Source organism: Triturus cristatus, chromosome 11 (assembly GCF_964204655.1).
Source record: "Triturus cristatus chromosome 11, aTriCri1.1, whole genome shotgun sequence".
NCBI classification, from domain to species: domain Eukaryota; kingdom Metazoa; phylum Chordata; class Amphibia; order Caudata; family Salamandridae; genus Triturus; species Triturus cristatus.
In genome coordinates this window covers 120,039,523-120,061,369 of record NC_140594.1, presented here as the reverse complement: position 1 = coordinate 120,061,369, position 21,847 = coordinate 120,039,523, and the positions used below count along the sequence as shown (strand labels likewise).

General features: G+C 42.6%; 1 protein-coding gene across 1 annotated transcript in view; it reads left to right on the top strand.

Moving 5' to 3' along the window:
* Positions 1 to 5,763, top strand: part of YWHAH (tyrosine 3-monooxygenase/tryptophan 5-monooxygenase activation protein eta) — a 38,992-nt gene extending 33,229 nt beyond the window's left edge. The window contains exon 2 of the mRNA XM_085636398.1: positions 4,298 to 5,763. Coding sequence (XP_085492524.1) covers positions 4,298 to 4,954 — 657 coding nt within the window. The 3' untranslated portion in view covers positions 4,955 to 5,763. The remainder of the gene's footprint in view (positions 1 to 4,297) is intronic.
* The last annotated feature ends 16,084 nt before the right edge of the window (positions 5,764 to 21,847 follow it).

The window sequence follows — 21,847 nt, the reverse complement described above, 5'->3', positions numbered from 1 at the left end:
ATGCTGCCCCCTATTTACAAGGGCAGCATAAATAGGAGGCACCGCCAAAATTAAGACCAGGGAAACCAGGTCTTAACTTGGCGAAACGAGTAGAAATGCTTTATTTCTGCTTTTTTGCTTTTTCCATGTGTGCTGCCTTGTGCAGCACACAAGGAATAAGCAAAACGCCTTGGATTGTTTATGTTCAGAAAGGTGACCCTGCCTCCACATAAACAATCTATTTTTTTTTTTTTCTTTTTTTTTTCTTTTCTTTTTTAAATGGCATTTTGTCACTTCCATGTGGGCTGCATTAAGCAGCACACATAGAAGTGACAAAGCAGCATTTCAAGATTGTTTATGTGCAGGAAGGGGGACCTTCCTTTACATATACAATCTTCCCCTGCAAGCAGGCACCCTTGCACTGTGGTGCAAGGGCGCTTGCATTAGCGCTACACTGCTAAGTGTAGCACCAGCACAGGGAGAAATGTAGGGCTGCATCTTATTCTTGTAAATATGGTGCAGCCCTGCGTTTCTGAAGTGGCAGAGCGTGTCGTTAAGCCAAGGAGGCTAACGACATACTACACCACTTCTTTTGTAAATATCCCCCTTAGTATTTTTTATTGAAAGAATTAGCAAAAAACAAAAAATGTTAATTAGAAGGTTGGTGTTGCATCTCTGTGGCTAACCTTTAAATGGTTGGTTTTATTTCGCAGTACGAGGCTCCTCCTCCTGCCAGGGCCCAACTGGAAACTCAAAGCAGCCCTGGCAAATGTTTTCAGACCAGTTCCCATATGGTGCACAGCAAGTGGAGTGAGTGAGCCTGACCACTACAAAGGGGGCTTTGGGAGGCTCTCCCCCCCCCCAAGAAATTTATGAAACAATGTTGCAGTCTACAACACATTTATCATTATATATTGAATTGTATTAGCATCTAACGAATAGTAAAGGAAGACCTTACTATGCATCAGGCTACGACGATCTTTGTTGGGGTTCTTCAATGATTCCCTTATTATCACCCTCCAACAGTGCCTCTCATCTCTCCATAGCGCCTCTGTCACATGTATTTAATTTGTTTTATAGCATCTCTCATGCCATTGTAGGATGCCAGAGCACTTTACATCACACAATTAATCATACGTGTAAATCAAAGTATAGAAAAACTTACATACGGCAAAGGGGACTACAAGGTATAGGATTCACATGTCTTTTATACTGGTAAGCATTTATAAAGAGTGTTTGGTCTGGAGAAGCACAAAAAACTCGGGATTCAGAGCATAACACAGTGGTTAGCAATGATTTCAACAATAAAAATGTATTTCCACCCATATAAACTTTTTTAGGGGCATCGGGATAATGAAAAACAGGGAAAAAACATAAGTTACTAACTTGTACCATGCAGTTTGCAGGCAGCTCGTTCATGACAGTTTATAGGTCACTGTGATAGATTACGGTGGTCACTTATATACTGCACAGTAACAAAATAATCTTTGTGACAAAAGCAGTAACCCACTCGCCTATGCACATAAACTACTGTTATTTAAAATGCATGGTACAGGTTCTTTGTAATAGGCATATTAACCCTCTGCTACATTAGATAACTCAAAGCTGCCACAGGACAAAACTCTCATCTCTCTCCAGCAGGTACATTAATCACTGGTGTTATCTTGACACTTTTATTGTTGCGCAAACTGCTAATTATACAAGGAACTTTGCAGTGCTTTTAAAACTGCTGCCTGCGGACACCCTGGGAATTTTTTCACGGACCCCTGGGGGTCAACGGACCACAGTTTGGGAAACACTGCTCTAGGCAGTGCTGCTAGCTGCCTCTCTGGTCCCAATGGTAATTCCTCATTCTTAGTCATCTAAGCAGTGCCACAGCTGCTTCTCTGGTCCCAGTTGTCATTCCTCATTCATAGTCCTCTAGACAGTGCTGCTAGCTGGTTTCTTTGGTCCAATTGGTAATTCGTTGTTCTTACTCCTCTACACAGTGCTGCTAACTGCCTCTCTGGTCCCAGTGGGAATTTCTCATTCCAAGACCTCTAGACAGTGCAGCTACCTGCTTCTTTGGTCCTGGGTTTAATTCCTCATTCTAAGTCTTCGAGGCAGTGCTGCAGCTTTCTCTTCCTAGTTATAATTCCTCGTTCTGAGTCCCCTAGACAGTAATGCTACCTGCTTCTCTAGTCCTGTCTGGAATTCCTCATTCGAAGTCTTCCCCACAATTCTTCTAGCTGCTACCCTGGTCCCGGCTGGAATTCCTCATTCAAACTCCTCTAGGCAGTGCTGCAGCTGTTTCACCAATAGCTCTAACTTTCAAAAATGCAAGACTGATTGCATTGCAAATGCTTGTTACAGATGAAGGCTCCCTTGGAGAAACAATTAATTACACTTATCGTTTTCAAACAATTTACCACCTCTGACATGACCTGATTGTACCACATTCGAACAGCCTCAATCTTCACACTACCAATGTATACCTGGTGGCATGATAATGTGTCAACACTCTGACATACTTATCGTTAATTTGCGGTGTCCTAAATTTGTAATTTTTTTTTTATAGGAATCCGTTTCTCTGAAGGTCAACACACAGTACCACTCTTAATGCCAAGTGATCACTCCTACTAATGTCAATTACTTAGAAATTGCTGCACAGTTCAAAGAACATGCTTGAATAAATGTGTAATCTGTTGGGTTTTTCTGGTTATGATGCATGAAAGTTTGTAGTGCTGAGGTATCGCCAATAAAACGATAATTTAAAAAATGCAAAACTAGCTTCAGCTAAATACTTGCCACCAGTGACTGCTTCTTTTTTCTGTAAGGGGCAAATTGGAAATATTGCCTGTGGGATCTTCTATGCTTCAAGGATTATCAGTTGAAGCTAGGGGAAATAGCAAATTAAAATCACCCAAAATTACTATACAAGAAGTTTGAATTTTACCTAAATTGGACACATCTCTGCTAAGCAACTGCATTAGCCTCGTGTTATAACTATCCAAACCGAGGTTCACATACACATTTAATCACAATCGTAGTATTGATGACGAAGGTACTTTTACAGAAATTTACCAGATACACAAGCTCCCACGTGCAAGTCTTAATATCCCTGGCATCTTTGGCTCACTTAATCGAAATTAGCATTAGGAGGCCTCCTGATAAGTCTTACTCTTAACCCAATTTTTATTGCATCTTTTCTAAATTGTGTATATATCAGTTTAGCTTCAGGTTTTCACCAGTCAACCAGGTCTCCTGGAAGCACATAATTTCATTTTCATATCTATCTCCTGCACTTAAGTAACTTATTGGTAAACCAGTTTTATTTGTATTGGTAGGTCATATTTCAGAGACCTGCAGTAGAGCACATTGTTTTGATCAGCTGACTCAAACTTCTCGGAAGAATGACCTGTGGTGCTTGTGAGAGCATGTGGTGGAAAAGTTTGTCGGAAGTTAAATCAAATAGAATACTTTGGTGTGGTGCGTGTGTCCTGAAATCAATAGTCTAGGGATGTAGTGGCTGTGAGGGAGGGTGTTTAGGCGCATGATTAATTTAAGAGATGCAAAGTTAGCTTAACCAACATAATCTGAAATGGCGACCCTAGAGGCCTGGGTTTCTTTATATTCTGAATGTGGTAATATTTTTTACTATTTTCTGCACCGTACAGACAGTATTTTACCGTCTGCAGTGTACCATATGTTTCCGATTAGACAGTACAGCAAGCTCTATGGAAGGCCTTTAAATTCGTCTTTCATGGGTTTGCTGAATTCCATCAGCTGATGGATTATATACGTTTTTTGTCGTGGGTTGCTTTGTATAAATTGAAACTGCAAATTATGGGTAATTGCTTTGGGAAGTGGCATCTATCAGTATACATGTGGGGAAAAAAACACTGAATAATATGGAAAGCCATTTTAAGATTGCAACTTTGCATTGGACAGTTTGCATATGTAAATGATTGGTGCTTTCACACAGATTTATAGATTGTCCTCCTAGATCACGTAAAATGCTAAAAAGAAAACAATGCACTTTTAACCAAATGCTTCCTCTGTTTGCTTGCACAAGCTTTAACTTGACCGGTATGTAAGATAATCACACGATTTGAATCCTCAGCAGATTTAGATGTGTGACGCTCCTTGAGGTGAAAACTTGGTAAAATGAATGTGGCCATAGTAACAAGAGCACATGCTTCTCAAGGTTTAGTGCCACATATGTATGTTTGTGTTCTCTTTTGTCAGTGACTGTTACAAATCTTTCGGGTTATTTAAAAAGATTAGCTGCTTTGCCATAGCTCTGGAAAACCTAGCTGACTTATTCATTTTTTTACAGGTGACTGAGCTGAACGAGCCCCTCTCAAACGAAGACAGAAACCTACTATCTGTGGCTTACAAGAATGTTGTGGGGGCCAGACGATCTTCATGGCGTGTGATCAGTAGTATCGAACAAAAAACTATGGCTGATGGAAATGAAAAGAAGCTGGAGAAGGTTAAAGCATATCGTGAGAAAATTGAAAAGGAACTGGAGACTGTGTGCAATGACGTTCTGTCCCTTCTAGATAAGTTCCTAATCAAGAATTGCAATGACTTCCAGTACGAGAGTAAGGTCTTTTACTTAAAAATGAAAGGTGATTACTACCGCTACTTAGCTGAAGTTGCTTCAGGTGAAAAGAAGAACAGTGTAGTGGAATCTTCTGAGGGATCGTACAAAGAAGCATTTGAGATTAGCAAGGAGCATATGCAACCAACTCATCCAATTCGACTTGGGTTGGCACTCAACTTTTCTGTGTTCTACTATGAAATCCAGAGCACTCCTGAACAGGCTTGCCTTCTTGCCAAACAAGCCTTTGATGATGCTATAGCGGAGCTGGACACGTTAAACGAGGATTCTTACAAGGACTCTACCCTCATCATGCAGCTGCTGCGGGACAACCTCACACTCTGGACAAGCGACCAGCAGGATGAAGAAGCAGGAGAGGGCAACAACTGAGGATATTTGCCTGCGCTGCTTTCCATTGTCCAGCTCATTATCCCCCTTCCCATCACCACCAATACCTCCTTGCCAAAACACAATATTATAGTGCTAAATTTATTCTTCTAGGCACGTATGCTCAGATCTGCTGCCTAAGAAGGCAGATCATGGTGCACTTGTGGGCATCGTTTGTGTTGGTGCATCAGGCCACCTTGCTTTAGTCACACGTGAAGATTGTTAAAGAAAGAAATTCATATATGAGGCATTTTATGTTTGCCTATTGATTTTAAAATATGTGCCCGAATGATGGAAAGTAAACCTTTCCAGGAAATCTTTTGAATTTCATGTTTTAAAAGCAGATAGTGTTTTGTTTCATAAGTACTTTGTGCATGCAGGTATTGATCCTCCCCTCCCCTGCCTTTAAAAAAAGCATCATTGAAACAGGCCATGTACACGGTGCTGGAGGAAGCTAGTGTTAAATTACTCCTCCGTCCTGCTTTATCTGCTTCAATTGACTGTTATGCTTGAGGATTGCATAGGTTGGTTTTGCCTTTTTTAACTTATGATGTGCACATTTTTAATGGGATACACCTCCTTACTATTCTGATGATGTAATGTTGCTGTCTATCAGATCAAAATTGGTTTAGAGAATCAAGATTTTTTTATTTTATTTAACTGCAATCAGCTTGTTTATTAGTTGTTTGTGTACTTTTCTGAACATGCCATAAATGTGTGCATTAGCCCATGGTAAGATGGATAATGGCAATATGCCGGATCTGAAGAATTCAGTGGATACAATAAATGCTGCTTTGGGGATATTATCTCTGCACCAGTCTGACTGGTCTTTTTCTTTCAGTGGCTATAGCCTTGCTGTTCGTGTTCTTGGTTATTCGTGTGGTGTACTTTTTGTTTTAACGTCTGCACAGGAAGAGTATCTGATATCTTTTTTTGGTTTCAAATTCGAGCAACTTAAAACATTCCGCACAGGTTTCCACCAATACACTTTAATTGTTAAGGGTGATTACCTCCCTCAATGAGTGCAGGCATATCTGCATGCTCGTTCTTACGCCGTCGAATTAGATAAAAAAAACTGGACAAAGAGCAATTGTATCTGCAATTGGTTGAGAACCTAATTGCAAAATAAGAGCTATCTGGTGCTTCAGGTCCCAATGCGAGCAACATTCTTAAATATCTGTACTTGTTTTAAGTAAATTGGCGGCATCTATATACCCAACAGAAGCTTAGGACGCTCAGATCGACGTGTCTTTTTTTTTTTTGTATGCATCTAATGATGCAGCTTGCCTCAGAGTATCCGCAACCTTTTCTCTATATTGATTCTACAACAGCTGATCAAAGCGTGTGCTCAGATAATCAGATTTTCTTCCTCGATCTAATGATTCATTGTTAACGTAAAATGAGCTTGTCTGCCTTGGGTTTCATTGTCATGACTTGTTTTTGCTATGTTGAAAATGAGCTGCTTTTCTGTATAGTATTCTATGACGACGTTTATATTTTTGTATTGGGAGCTCAGTCAGTGTAAGCAGAACTGCGTCATGTGTTAACAGTAGTACGTGTATTCGACTGCAAATATTAGTATTGTCGATGTTCTCTAAATCTAAGCCAGCATCTTTCAAGAATAACGAAAAAATCCGGGAAGATAGTACACACCCTTGGTGCTAGTGCACAACCACTACTACCGGAAGCTTGGGGATTGCCAAACGAATACCGATGTTTCCTGCTGCAAAAAGGGCTCCTCCACAGATTTCAAAAGGGTCCATATGTCTGAGCTGGAAGGAGGCAGGCACACCCACAGGTTTTGATGCCTATTTTAAAGTAAACTTAGAATGGATACTGATGCAGGTACTGATATCGACATTACCTCACATAAACTGACTTCACCACAATTTACTATCTCTCTGGATGCTAGGGAGACTTTATTAACTAATGAGGGGTGCTGGTAAACTGAACATCTGGCCTCATTAGTTAGTCAGCTACTGCTTGAAACGCTGCTAATCCCATCAATACCTTCTTCCAAAGGCACTGCATCTCCTAGAGCAGCAAAGGGATTTTCTTCTACTCAAGTAAGTGACTCCAAGTGCTAGGAGGCGTAAACAAGATCCCATTTTTGTGGGTAACGCCTCATTCGGTGTCTATCATAGTGGCGGCTTTGCAAAAGATACTTGATAGGCCCCTCTTTGCCACCTGACTGAAAACTAACACTTGGACGTAGTCAGCTGATAGGGCTTTGGGAAAACAGCAATATATAAAGAGCAACAGCAATAATTTAATAAGAGATGGATAGTTGGTATCCTTTGCCCTCTTTATTTGCTTGCTAGATTGTCTGCCAGCACAAACCATGTACAGCAAAGAGAAACCTCATGAGGTAATAGAAAAAGAAGCGTCCAAGGTTGGCTCTAACATTGTTGCCAGTCTGGCTCCATTTCCCATGACCTTTTTTCATCTTGTTTTCCTTATAAATAGAATTGGTTGCTTTTTAAAATGAAACTTAAGACGTTCTTTAACGTTGTGTTCTAGGATATTTTTAAAAAAAAGAACGCAATCCCACTGCATTCCATATTAAAATGTTCGGACTTTAAATATGAAACTTTTGTAGCCCACCCCAGTATTTTGAGTTAACTATAGAAAAGTTAATGGGTAGTTCTTATGACAGAACTACCTGTGGTTTGCAGCACAGATGGCAAGCTGATAGTTGGCTAGGCTCCACTCTTGAACCAAAAGTTCTTCTGAGGTCCTTTTTGTCTGAGTTAACACCAGCATTGATGTGACTAAAACAAATGTGATGAATATTTAGGCCTAGATACTGGTGGCCTTTGATAACTAAATGAATGAATGGTTGGCTGCCTACCAGCCAGTAGAACTCACTAGAAAAATGGGGTCTAGTGCTCGCTGACGTGTGGTCCATGGTAGCGTGGCTGTCCAGAAGGAAGGAGGCAGTCATAGACTATATGCAAGCTGTGCTTTAGTGCCTCGAACAAAAGGAGTAATTGGTATATTAGTGGTGCTAAATTACAACGTGCCAAAAGCTACAACTATTTGGGGTTATTAGTCGATCAAACAATGACCTGGAACGGTGAAGGCTATAAAATGCTAGACAAATTTGCTTTTATAAGGCCACCATATCTTCCCGGTGGCCAAAGCAGGACATTCTGTTGTGTTTCTGTAATTGAAGCCAACAGTTAATAATTTGGATATCACCATCTGGGGAAAACCTGATCGCTATACCACAACCATCTCATGCAGTTGCCTCCTGAGGCCGTGTACTTTAAGCTTGGTCTGGTGCCCAGGAGTAGAGCACTTGGTTTTTTATTAAGTTGGTGTTTTATCCTGAGCAGAAGTGCATCATATGCAGTGTAAAGCCGTTTTGCTAGACTATTAAAGGGTTGCAGACTTATCTTTGCTAAGGGGCTTTGTAAGCACATAACTGTGCATGGAGTAGTTGGGAAGGGAAAGATAGCTTGACTAGTGATATTAAGCCAGTTTCTCAAGACTTTCCAAAATGTTGATGTGGCCAAGTCAAGGTCAGGTGCTCCTGTGTACTATCAATTCTTCATTTCACCTTGGCTGCTAAGCCTTTCCCTCATTGCTGCTAAGCCCTCTTTTGGATGCTTGGAGTAGTTCACTCTTAAACCGTTAACTTTATTTTCACAACGTTCTGGGTATGCAAAAGGTATCCACAATTTGTATATCTCCCAGGAACGAACAGAGAAAACAGCCAAATATAGATACATTTGGGGGGGGGGGGGGGGGGAAGGGTGGGGGAGGGGGGTTTATGGGAGGAGTATGTATGTTTGGGGAGGATGTTTTTGAGAGTTCAGTGCAAGAAAGAATATATATATATATATATATATATATATATATATATATATTTTTAAATTGCATCAACCTAAGGTCTGCCATATTTGGGTCCGGCCCCTACTTAACGGGGGTGGCGGGGCATAGAGGGAGGTAGGGTGAGGGAAGTTAAATGAAAAAAATTGCACTTGCCCCAACGCAGGCCGCTGCCTCTTGGTCCTCTAAGTCACTCCAGGAGCAAACACCAGGAAGCTCCCAGATTCTCCCAGCCAATCACAATGCTGCCTTACAGCAAGCAACGTTGTGATTGGTCTGAGCCCTGGGTTCGGCGCACTGACTAACTGGGGGTCTGGGCATTTTCTTCACCAAGGGTGTAATGGAGCCTGGGGGAGAACATGCGAAATGCGTATGACTGTTTGGCCGGCCCGAAATGGCCGCACTTAAGAGTGCCACCACTGTTTCAGTGACTTCCAGCCCCACCCTGCCCCTAACCAGCTGAGACACAGACGGAAAAATAAAATAATGTTAGTTATTTTATTTTTCCTTTTTCAACTGCTCAGAGCAATGGGGCAATGCTCCTTTGCCTTGGGGGAGGAGCCACCCCTGATTAGGATTACCATCTTTTCTGCTTTCAGGAAAGCAAAGTTGTCAAACTTTTTTCCATTGTTACTATTTTTTAACGGTTAGTCCTTTTTAGGTCTCACCTGCGTTGCAGCGCATGTGCTGCTTTGCCTTGGCGAGGTCTATTGTCGTTGGTTTTGTCGAGCTTCTTAGGAAGTGAGGTTGGTGTTCGGCCTGTCTCCCTTAGGCCCCGCCCACCCTGACTGGATATTTTGCTCACGTGCTCATGCTTATCAGAAAACACTCTAGGTGTTCGAAAATAGATCCCCTACCTTTTGTGACAAGACACCTTTTTAATTTAAGGTTTGCATTATTTTATATGTAGTTCGCTGTGGGTGAAACATCGAAAAATATTTAGTTTTGTAGCTATGCCTTTGAAGCCCCTCCACCCCAAGCTCACTCAACCTGCCCCCATTGCGCGCAGCATCACAGTATACTTGCTGGTGCAAAGTTACTTGCGCTCCACCTCTAAGACATCAACCAGCCCAAAACGCTGGAGCACAGATATCTTAAATTAGCCCATCACATGCTCGCTTTCTGTTCTGTGTAATCCCTTCTCTTAAGAGCCCAGAGCGCGTGACAAAACCCAGTACTTACTGCTGGCCGTGGCCCTGATTACCGACAGAAGCGGGGGCCGTGGCCGGGCCTTGCTGAGATGGAGGAGCGGCGGCTGAAAAACGCAGCCGGTGATTATAGCGCTCTGTGCCGTTCATGAGCAGCCCTTCGAAGCATGGCCTCGCGGCTCTGTGCTGTTTACCCAGAGTGTTGAAACCGCGTACGCGCGCTGCTTCTTGATGTGACCTGTGTTGCCTCTTGATCTTCACCTGCGTTGTGCTTAGAAGATTTACCGACCATCACTGGCTCTAGCTACGTTGCCGCCCAAAAATGTCCTAGAGACCATCGAGGGCAATTCTAAAAACAGATGCCATCGGGCAGTCCTGAAGGCGCAGCGCATAGAAACAGTGCCGAACCAGGGCTTTAAGTGGGCCGGGTCCTGCCGGTTCTCATCACCAGCCGTTCTGAATAGGAGGTGCAGAGACAGGTCCCTATTGGGCTCTCCATTTTTGCCCTCCCCTCAGGGTGAAATAAAATCTTGACTCTGCCACCCTTTGCTGTAACTTCGAAGAGATTCGTTAGTTCTTTAATGGTATAACCATTTCAGAACTGAAGCGTTTTCAATATTCTATACAACGAAGCCATAGTTGTTGCTTATTTATCTTATACAACTAACTATTGGCACAGCCAATAGTCCTGGCATGTTGTAGGCGCAATGTCACCTGCGGTATTATATTTGGTAACCATGACAGCAGCAGCAAAATATCAGTGGGGCAGCACACTATGCTAAGCACAGGCTTTTAGTTTTGGTTTTAAACCACGCCCTACCATAGACCACACCCCTATGAGTTTCACTTTTGTGATCGGCAACTATGGACCTTACACATTGTCTGCATACTTATTCAACTTCCTGGTGAAGGCAGCTCCGAGCTTCTTCTGAAATATTAATACTCAGATCTTAAACGAGGAGCGAAAATAAAAGAAGGAATCTAACATCCTAATCCTTTTTCCATATGACATGCCATCTGAGACTGCACCGTTCATCTAAAATGACACACCTTTCATCCTTATTTTGCCCGACCAGTCACCGTATGTTGAACTAGAAGCAAGGGGGGTGGTCTTGGAACTAACTAGATAGCTGTTTGCCTGGTCTCAGCCTCCTAAAGATTTGAGCCATTGTGTAGTGATACATATCCCCTAAATTGTCGACACGATGAGTGGGCCAGAGTTGGAATTCATTGTTGTAAAGTTCTAACCCACCTTCCTTTGGGCTGCTCATGCCATTATAGCCACTGCAGTACCACTCATCTAACACCTTCCTTCAGGCTTACGAGCCACAGGGGTCCCATGTAACGCAGCCATTGTCCATACAGCCAGCGCAAGCACTCTCTCCCATCCAGTAAGAGTCACTGTGCACAGTCACCATCCAGAGGCTCATCGTAGCCACTGGAGCAGAACCTACAAAACGATGCAAAATCAGACTGACCTATTTTTTCTATCGTTTGTTCTGACAAGGTTTCTATATTCAGATCATTGATCAAGGGCGTGGCTGGGTGGGACCCTGACAGTGTGCTTCTGCTGAGCTGTGGCCTCCCCAGGTAGCAGAATAATAATTTAACCGGAGCCACCCATCTGACAACTGCTACGAAACCGAATATACCCCTCCGGCTACAATAACCACATTTAACTGTGGTGGCCATCCTGATGATTACCACCATGCTGACTGTGAGTGCCTCCATTTCCCCTGCCACCTGTTAAGATGGCCACCGAAAGATCACACCCTGCATAACACCAAGCGGAGCGACCTTGGGAAAGAAACGTGGTGGGAGAACAGAATAATTGCCTCAGTGCAGCTGCCCATAGTCCCCATGGAGCCGAGGTCATTCCTGGCTGGCAGCCCCTCATAGATAGCGCCGTTGCAAAAGCACAGTTGCGCGGTCCGGATGGGACTAGGGGTACTGCTCTGCAATCAAAGCCATAGTAGCCCTCGCAAATGTGCCAAGATCCCTTGATGTAAACATGGAGGACCCAGGCCACACGTTGGGCTCGGAGTGCACTTATGCCCCATTGTATGACAAGCTTGAAGATGAAGAGTTCGACCTGGACGATTGAACTGGAAATTCAATAATTCAGATGTAGTCTTAAAGTGCAATCCACATGGGACACTGACTGTAATTAGATTAAATGTTTTAAAAAAAAGCATTTGCAATGCAACAGGTCTCGCATTTACGCAAGTTTGAGCTATTGGCATTGTAAATGACTACCTTTTATTTATGTTTGCGTTTTTGAAAGATAAATTAAACTCCTTGTCATTTACAATGCCAATAGCTTAAACTCGTGTAAACGCGAGACCTGTTGCATTGCAAATGCTTGTTCTTAATTGTTGTGGTTTCAGCCTACTTGTGGTTTTGGAGATAATGAAAGCGAAAACCATGAGTGTTCGTAGGAAAATATACATCTCTGAAAAGTGGACAAAATTCTGAATTGAGCAAGGGGTGGTATGTGTATATCCCTCAAGGTTTTCCCAAAGAAACTAATTGTTGAGAGAAAGATATGAAAAAATAGGCACAAATAGCCATTTGTGATTTGTAAGCTGTAATTGTTTTGTCAAGATGGTAAACTTACAAGAGCAATTAATCATTGCGTTTGATAGATCCATCTGGTCACAGGAATACTTTTGGTATTGCAGAGTCTCAAACACACAATCCCAGAGTCAACTGAGCTTCTTATTTTTCATTGTGTGCAGACTATATAGCAGTTTTATAAGTAAAAATATAATGAATGAAAAATGGGTATAAAGGTAACCTATATATTTCTAAAATGTATATAAGAGGCTGAGTTGAAAACAGTGGTTATTTGTAGCCTCTAAATTGTGGTTACCAAAACTGGTGATTCTGAGGGCATTTTGCAAAAAGCATTTCTTTCACACTGGCTTACATTTGGAAGCCATACTTCTATTCTTTGTTAAGAATTACTCTTGACAAACATCCAGTGCACCACTTTTGCGGCTGTGCCTAGCTCCTGCAACACAAAACATCTTAAAATGTGAGCCATAACTCGGCTGTTCCCACCCAGCTCCCTCCCTGGAAAACCTACCAAACCCAGATAGTTCTGAAAACTAGACACACGTGTGAGTCCAGGCTGGTGTGAATTGTCACTCAAGATTCTTTTTCTTTAACCCACACGCCGTTGCAGAACTCAAACTTTGGGTAAAACCACACATCCGTCACATTTCTGAGAGGGGGAAGTTCTGTAATCTGCAGGAACAGCACACAATAGCTGCTGCTTCTGTGTCAGATGCTCAAGTGTGACCTCCATGCCCCTTGTTCCTGGTTGAGTGCTATTGTAGAGGTCATGTCCATTCTAACGGCAAGGGCAGTCGACCATGGAGCTGGGGAGCCGGGTTCGAGTCTCGGCAGGGACACAACATTCTATAATTCTGGGCAAATCACTTCATATCCCGTGCCAAAATTGAGTGTTTCCATCTGTAACATAACTGGTGCTCATGTAAAGCGCTCTGATACCTTCGGGTCTAGTTCGTGCTATATAAAACTCCACAAAAACAAATTGCCTTTTTGAAGTTGCTAGCTGTTAAATTGCATAACCGTAGCACCCCTTGTTTGGAAAACCAGTGCACATCTCTGTTGGAAACTGCCTGGCCTAAATGAATATTAACTTAATGCTCTTGGGCATGAAGTGAGAGAAAGATGTGAGACACAGTCAAGGTTGTGCATATCTTCATATTTACTCTGCTGAATCGTGCATTGGGTGTTTGGGAATGGCCAAGTCCTTTCAGATATTCAGAATTTGAGGTTGTTTTGTAGCATAATTGGATGTTTCAGAGCTTTGCAGTCTTTAATGAGCATGAAGTACTACCAGTACAAGCCTTTCTGAATAGAAATTTTATTTCCTTTTACATAAATTTCATAGTCCAAATATGAGTAGTATTTTTTAAATGCCGGATACACCTTATCAAAGGCTCATTTTACCAAGATGTTCACTCGTCCCAAGTGGAATTCCATGCATACCACTACATTGCAGGGTTTAAAAATGAAGTTTGTGTCCATAGCTTGATTTTCAGGGCCAGCCAAAGTCCAACAAATGGAATCTAATATTTCCTCTTTTAGTAATAAAACCACATTTCAAAAAGCTCAATCTGCCCATTTAAAATATTGATTTTCTTTTGTATATTTGGGTAAATAAAATATTTCATAATTCTAGGAATACTTACCTATTTTTGTGTAATGTGTTGTGGTTCAAATCATGGGAATGGCTTAAACGGAGGTACACGGCTTTCAGTAGTAATTCATTGGGAGGCACACAAATCAAATAGTTAACAGCTGCAGATGCTGAGGAAGGGGAAGAGATTGAGGCTTTCTTCATGCCTGCTGGGTCTCATTTTTTTTTAATATAGTTTTATATAGCGAGAAATCAACCCAAAGGTATCGGAGCTCTTTACATGAGCACCAGTTTCGTTACAATTGGACACTTTCATTTTTTTGTTAGGCACATAAAGTTATTTGCCCAGAATCGAGGATGTTGAGGGTCGTTGCCGAGACTCTAACCCGGTACCCCAGCTTGAAGTTGACTGCTCTAGCCGTAAGGCCACGTGTTCTACCCTGCTAATCATTATTCTGCCAGATATTGTCTTCATTTTATTGAACCTTCGTCAGCTGCTGCCTCTACCTGAGCTGAAACCTCGTGTCCAGGCAAGCATCCATCTCATTTAAAAGAAAAAGGTGTCCTATGCTGCTATGTTTGACTATACCTGCCCATCTGACTGACTAGAGAGGCTAGTACTTCCACCAGTTCTATTGGACTAGTAGTGCTAGACTGTCGGGACATCACTCTGGGTCCTCTTGACTGTGCCTCACAAATATAAAGCCTGAAGCATAATTGATGATTCATGTCATCTTGGCTATGTAGTGATAGTGCAGCATACAGCAGAGGTAATGCACAGTGCATGAGGAAAGAGTTGGAAACGCTGAAGGCCTTGAAGGTAAATCCTTCAAATCCTATTTCAAGCGAAAATCACTGTTCTTGCCAACGTCCGAGTGCAATCCCCTCCAAGGTCATACAGCAACAGCAAGGTCAGAGTTAATCTTATGAAACCTGTTTTTATTGGCATTTCTAGCTTACAGTGACAAAGTACATTTGAATACAGAAAATTGGGTTGTGCTACTCTGTTTACCAAATGATACAACTTTAGTCGTACTCTGAGTAGTCCATTGTTCAGGCATCCGTGGGGCGCCAAGATCCGTGATTGCCATCTAAAACTGGGGTACCGAACTCGGAAGGTGGGTGTGGAATTCTGGGTAGGTCAGAGTTAGTCTCTAGACACCCCATCTTTGGTAACAAGATTACCACACCTAGCCACCAAGACGTTAAACTAATACAAGCCAGTGACTTCTTTGCTTGCCTCCACTTTGGTTGTGGGAGTGTTAAGCAACGTTTTGAAGAGTTGCAAAATATCACTAGTTAAATGTGAGTGGTAACTATTGTGAGATGGCAGCTCACTTCATTTCAAGGCATCGCCTTCACACATTCTGCCAACTTCTACTCCAGCGTTCCTGCTTTCGGTTGTTAATTGATTATTTTATTCGCAAAGAAAATATATAAACATTTCTTTACAAGCAAAATCACAAATACCTAAAATCCGTTCTAAAACAGTCATCTAGTCATGAGTTAAGATTGTTTAAGTCTGAATATTGAAAGACTATAAGAGGCTAAATCAAAAAAGCTTAATCAATTTACCAATAACGCCATTATCAGTCATAGAAAAGAAATAGTTGCTGGCACAGTTAATCGTTCTGATGTTGGCTTTAACAAATGACTCCTAAATATTTCCTCCTAATATCGAGTACGGATTAACATTAACAGATTAAGAGTTCAATTGAGTCTACTTTGTAACACAACCTTCAAAGATTAGATGCTAAACACTTAGGGGTTCCAAACTCCATTGAACTGCAATATTGAGGATATAGAATGGTCAAACCTAAATAATACTTTTTACATACTGGCTCCAGTGATGAGATCGGGGAATGCTTTTTAGAGTTGGAATAGGTGTCCAGAATGTAGCTGGCATGTCAGGAAAACCGTAGAAGGTTAAGGTCGTGTAACTTACTGTTACTTCTCAGGCCTGCCTTTGTTTGATCTTTTCGATTCAATCATGAGATGTTTAACACCTCTTTGAATTATGGCAAATTGTTCTCGTATTTTTTCGACCTTCCCTAGGCTTGGGTTTGAATGGGAGCCTCTAGATTGAGACATTACCTTAAATATCAGCTCTTTCATGTTTAAGAATGTTTCTTAGCTTTTGAGTTGTCACAAAGTTTATAAGAGCGCTCTCCTGAAGTGCAATTAAAAAGGAAATTGGGCTCTAAACGTGTCTTACTATGGGATGTAGAAGAGTTTCAATTTAGCAGACCCCTGATATCATTCATGTAAACTTTATTTAAAATGTAAATTGTTATTAGTTGTTTAATACCCCTTCTGTGCATTTTTCAGTCTGATTTTATAGTTTTCTTTGATTTTCGGTTTTCTAAATTACAGTTTTAGTTTTTCCTAAATTCATCTTTGTCATTTGGCATGTGTTAACTCTTGGAGTTTGAGATGTTGGTATTGTAAACTGGCCAGAGTTATGATATCCTCGTATGGTAAATATTTAATTGGCTTCAAACCGAACTTGGGGGTGAGACCCTCAGGTTTGTTGAGATAGGAGAGCACATCTATGTAGAGGGAGAAAAGCATAGATGCTGGAATGCATCCTTACTTTACACTGTTCTAGTACTGAGCCTTGGTGTTAGCGTTTTCTCCGCAAATTTGCAAGGGTGAAATAATACCAGAAAATGCAGCAAAGAATCTGAGTGCGATAACCTACCTCAAAGAGTAATTAAGACCATTTGCTATATGTAAAATGTCTTTTTGGCCCATTTTAGTATTAGAAGGGCAGTTATATTAAAACAGATGTCAGGTAGATCATCAAAAAGGGATTTTATTTTCCCAAGAGTGAGGTGGTCATCGTTAAAATCCCCAGCGGCTTGTGCAATTTTGGTGGAAAATAAATATTTAAAGCTAATGCTTTTTGATGCTTGCACCCAATTAACACCCACCAGTGTTTATTTCAACCATGCAAGTGTATGCAGCTAGGCCATTATGAATGAAGGCCAGAAGACCGCCACTTGGTCGTCCTGTTTTTCTTTTTTTCCTTGCCAACACTTCATATGTCAGATAATTCACAATTTTGTGATTCTTTTATGCAAATTATGTTATTTAATAAGAGTTCCTTGAGTGTTCTCACTAGATTCTGACTGTCCATTCCAGATGTTCCATGAGCAAGTTACTAGAACGTTTTTGGTCTCACCGATGGGTGGGTTAGAGTTAAAAACACTAATGGTAATTCTTCTGAAGGTTTTGTAAGCATGATCTGTCGCATGCTATCCAAGCTCTTTGTAATGTTAACAGACAGATTATCAAAGATGCTTCAAAATGTCAAATGGTCCCTCTTCATTTCAAGGCATCTTTCACCTTTCACCCTTCTTCCATCATCCACTTCAGAGTTTCAGCTTTGAGTTGCTCAAGGAGACAGACTTGGAACAGTGTCTTCCTCTTAAAAGAAGAAAAGGCAATTTTTCAAGATACTTTCTGGTTCAAAAGAAGGTCCTGAAGGAGTTCTGTTCCCTTCTAGATCTGTGACAGACCTGTTAGTGGTCACAGGTGCTCTGTAGGCTGGTGCTACACCAAATATTCCCCCAACTCGAAAGGGATTGCACATGCACTGTAGAACCACTCCTGCAGTTTTTCATGATGAAGTCATATTGCCAGTACTCTGATCTGCCTATCAGATTCCAGTCTGGGCTGTGGACCTTTTCCAAATACACAGCATTGGTGGCAGCTTACTTCCAACATTGAAGGAACTTTTTCTTAATCCAATATTGGGGGTATCTTTTTACAGATTCACATGCGTGAATCATTCCCTGTTGGTGAGATGGGAGTCCCATAGTAACATAATCAAGCAGTATTTAAGTAATGCCATAGGCTATAATGGCCCTGAGCCATGCTTAACATAGCCTAGCAATCTTTAAAAAAAGAAATAAGGACCAAATGTTGAATGCAGTCAATCAGCTGCTAGCACCTTGTAGAACTCTCCTAGCAGAGGCAATTTCCCTTCATTTCGCTGCACGTAGTGTGTGAAGGGAGTCTCCCTGAGTTCTACTCAGTTTCTTTCTGGAATTTTCTTTAAGGATTGAGATTTTCAACATGTCAGATAAAACAAGCATTTGCAATGCAATAGGTCTCGCATTTACACGACTTTAAGCTATTGGCATTGTAAATGACTGCCTTTTATGTTTTAAAAACAAAAATAAAAGGCATTATCATTTGCAATGTCAATAGCTCAAACTCGCGTAATTACTAGACCTATTGCATTGCAAATGCTTGTTTTAAGAGGCAAGAGAGCAAGGACTGTCCGGGAGCTCAGCCTCGTCGCCTTAAAGCAGTTCAGCATATTGTCAGTCGGCAGCCTGCTTGCTACCCATACTTTCGGATTTAGACGCCTGCATTAAATAGTGTTCTCCGAGGCGCTTCCCAGCTCCGCGGCGCACTCTCCGTGTTTTATACCTTGGAATGATGAGCCGCTGGGTGAGTCTGCCTCAGCCCTCAGCAGTAGGTGCACTCGCACACCGAGCTTCATCTTTCCAGGTTTCTCCTCACTGGCAATGTACGTGGGAGGCTGAGAAGCGCCAAAACATGGTCTGTAATCTGAAACAAACCAGAACAGTGGAGTGCGCTTCCGCCTTTGCTGTTCCTGAGCGCCTAATTGTCGGCTGCACCATCGCCCCCAGGAAGTCGCCTCGCGATATCTCCTCTGCCAGTGCACCCCAGCCGAGCCTCCCCACCCAGGAGGCACCAGGGGCAGGGCACAGGCCTTCAGCTGTGGACTCCTGCCGTGCACATCTGGATGGATCCCTGGCTGGTGTGGGGCGGGTCTGACAGACTCCACCTCACACTCCTGTGCCAGGACAGGAGCAGTGAGGGCCTTGGAGCAGTACTTCTGTCCCGTGCAGGGGGTGACTGGTCACCCTCGCGGTAGGGACATCCTGTCTGTTAAGGAAGAATGGGAGGGGTGTTACAGGGTGTGGGACGGGTGGGGGAGGCCTCTTTTTTTTTTTTTTACAACCTCTTAATGCTCGATTGGGACTTCAGCAAAGTTATTAGGACGTGCACTCGTCGAGGGGAGACAAGATTGTGGGACGTGTTGCGACTTTTTATGGACCAACCCAAATGTAGTGCGCTCACAGCTGTGCTTAAGTATGGGGGCACAGACAGGACCCTTGGGGGAATAGGTTTCTGCCATTGAGTGCAAAGGCGAGGGCTCGCTTGACTAGAAGTGCAAAAAATGGCATACTGCAGAGCATGCTGGGAGACCGGTCTCCGCGCAGTGGCATGCTGCATTTCACCCTTAGTAGTAAGTAGGAGGCTGGTGCGTGGCTCCCACGTCACAGCTCCAGCACTCGCAGATCTGTGTTATATAGAATCCTTGGTCCAGCCAACCCCTGTACGCATGTGCAGTGCTTTGCAGGGCCTGTATACACCAGGTCACCTGTCGCACACAGCAGCTTGTGTCTTTTCTCTCAAGGAGTGATAAGTGTACACTTTTCAGACTGTCAGAAAGACACTGCTCATTCACTACTATGACAGAACTGTAGGCACGCTCCTGTAAACACGGCAATTCACACCAGACAAACATGCAGCACCACCTCCCACTGCAGGGGCAGACAATTGGGGTGAATGATTGTCTAGCAAATAAACCGGCCTGACTTCATCATGCTCATCAGTGATTCCGCAGTGTCGTCTGGCTCCTCACACACGGGGCTAACCGTCCCCAGCGCCTATCGCTGTCTGGCCTGCCCTCACATAATGTATATTTACCTCCAATAACCTTCCACCTGTATTTGTTTTTACTAGCCCTCCCTTCATTTCCACTCGCAGCTTAGCTGCAGCCCTGGGGAGCTCGTGGGGTCAGGGCAAAGAGACCGGGTCGTGCCCACTGCAAGCCAACTGCGCAATCACTTACCTGAAAACGGTGTTCCTCAGTGCGCCTTCCCAGGCACCTTCGCAGCGTCTAATGACTTCTGTTTACCCGTGTTGACTAAACAGTGCCCTCATTTTACACTTACCCTAAGAGAAGAGCTCATGCCCAATTGGCCCTAATGAGGCTGTGTTGCGCCAATTATTTGCCCACTCCCAGGCCCTCCGAGCGGCAGCGGACGGGGCTCCTGGGTGGGCACCTCTGGGCCTGGCATGCGCATCCGTACGGGGTGCTGATGGGACAATTCACTACAAGAGACCTCACCCACTCGCCTTGCACCCAGGAAAACGGGGGGGGGGGGGGGAAAGAAAAATGTGTAAAAAACAAATCATAAACACTGTTGAAAGAGTTAATTTGAAAGCGGGTCTGCATGCAATTCCGTCTGTTTTTGTTATTTCGGTCAAGTTCTTGTCAACAGACGTGACAATATGTAAACCGGAAAAAGACATATGCCACTATGTTGGAGTGTGCTGTACAGATTTATCCATTGACTTTTTTGACATTTCTGTTTCTGCCATTAAACACAAAATAACGAAATCGCAATATTGCACCCATTTTAAAGTAGATTCCGAGAAGAAGGCGAGGCTCTACAGTCATCAAACCTCTGCTTCATGTGTGGAAGAACATACGCACGTGCATTTCCATATAGCTTCCGGTTAAGCACAGTGATGTAAGTCGGCAGGTTCTGTCCGGTACTTGGTGCCTGCGACTCTAGAACTCGAAAGGGAGGGGGGGGGGGGTGCCAGTGGTGCAGATTGGGGTGTACAAATTCTCCCTACTTCCACGGATAGAGTAAATTCACAGATACACGCACATACACTCATCAGACGCTTGGGCCCATTTCACTAACATACACTCAGATTACTCTAGCATTGAACCTGTAGAAAGAAACCTTCTAAACACCCTGCATCTACACACATGGTCGATAAGATCTAATTGACACTGTCTCGAGTCATGATTTAACTAATAATAATCAACAATAATCAAAATAGAGTACTCAATAATTGACAAGAAATAATAACCAACACTGTATTTAAAATTATGATTCTTTATCTAAAATTAGTTCAAATGGAAATCAATTCAAAGCAAATTCATTATTCTCATAATTACCTATTCTAGCTAAATGTCAGAATGGGTCAGGACAGGTCTCTCAATAAAAGTCTCCCAAGTCGCCGTCCTCACAGCATAGATCCTCACCAACACAGGTTTGGGAAGAAGTGGCAAAGTGGCAAAAACCCTCTCTAGGCTAACAATATTTATAATAATTCTAACAATAGAAGGCAACATAAAATGTTTTCGATATCCGCTGAACCACTGAGCAAAGCGAACAGGAAAGGATGTAGCATCGCTACATTTGGAAAACCTCCGCTCAGAAAAATCACAAAAATAAAAAAACAGAACACGGAACTGGAAATTAAAAAGTAACTCTTCATGTTCATCTTTCCTCGGAACCAACATCATGATCTCAGAGTTCATTCATTATGGCTCCTTTGTCCTCCAAGGTTACTCAGATGTATCTGGATGCTTGCCCAGAACTGCTACTGTCCTCACGGAAAATTTTAACCAGGCGAAGACTGTGGTCAGATGACTCTCGACCATGTTCAGCAAGGCCTTCTCATCACAAAATCACTCGAGGCCAGGCTGCAAACGGCAGCCATTTTATTCTAGGCCAGAACGTATCATCTTAATTAAAAGAGACAAAAACAACGTTACCACAGCATAGTGATTAAACAGTGTTAACCCCACTAATACCCTTATGTGTATGTAATTATCTAGCTTTTGCAGCACAGGAAAAGCATTAGTACATAACATTTAAAAAGCGTTTTCGTGCT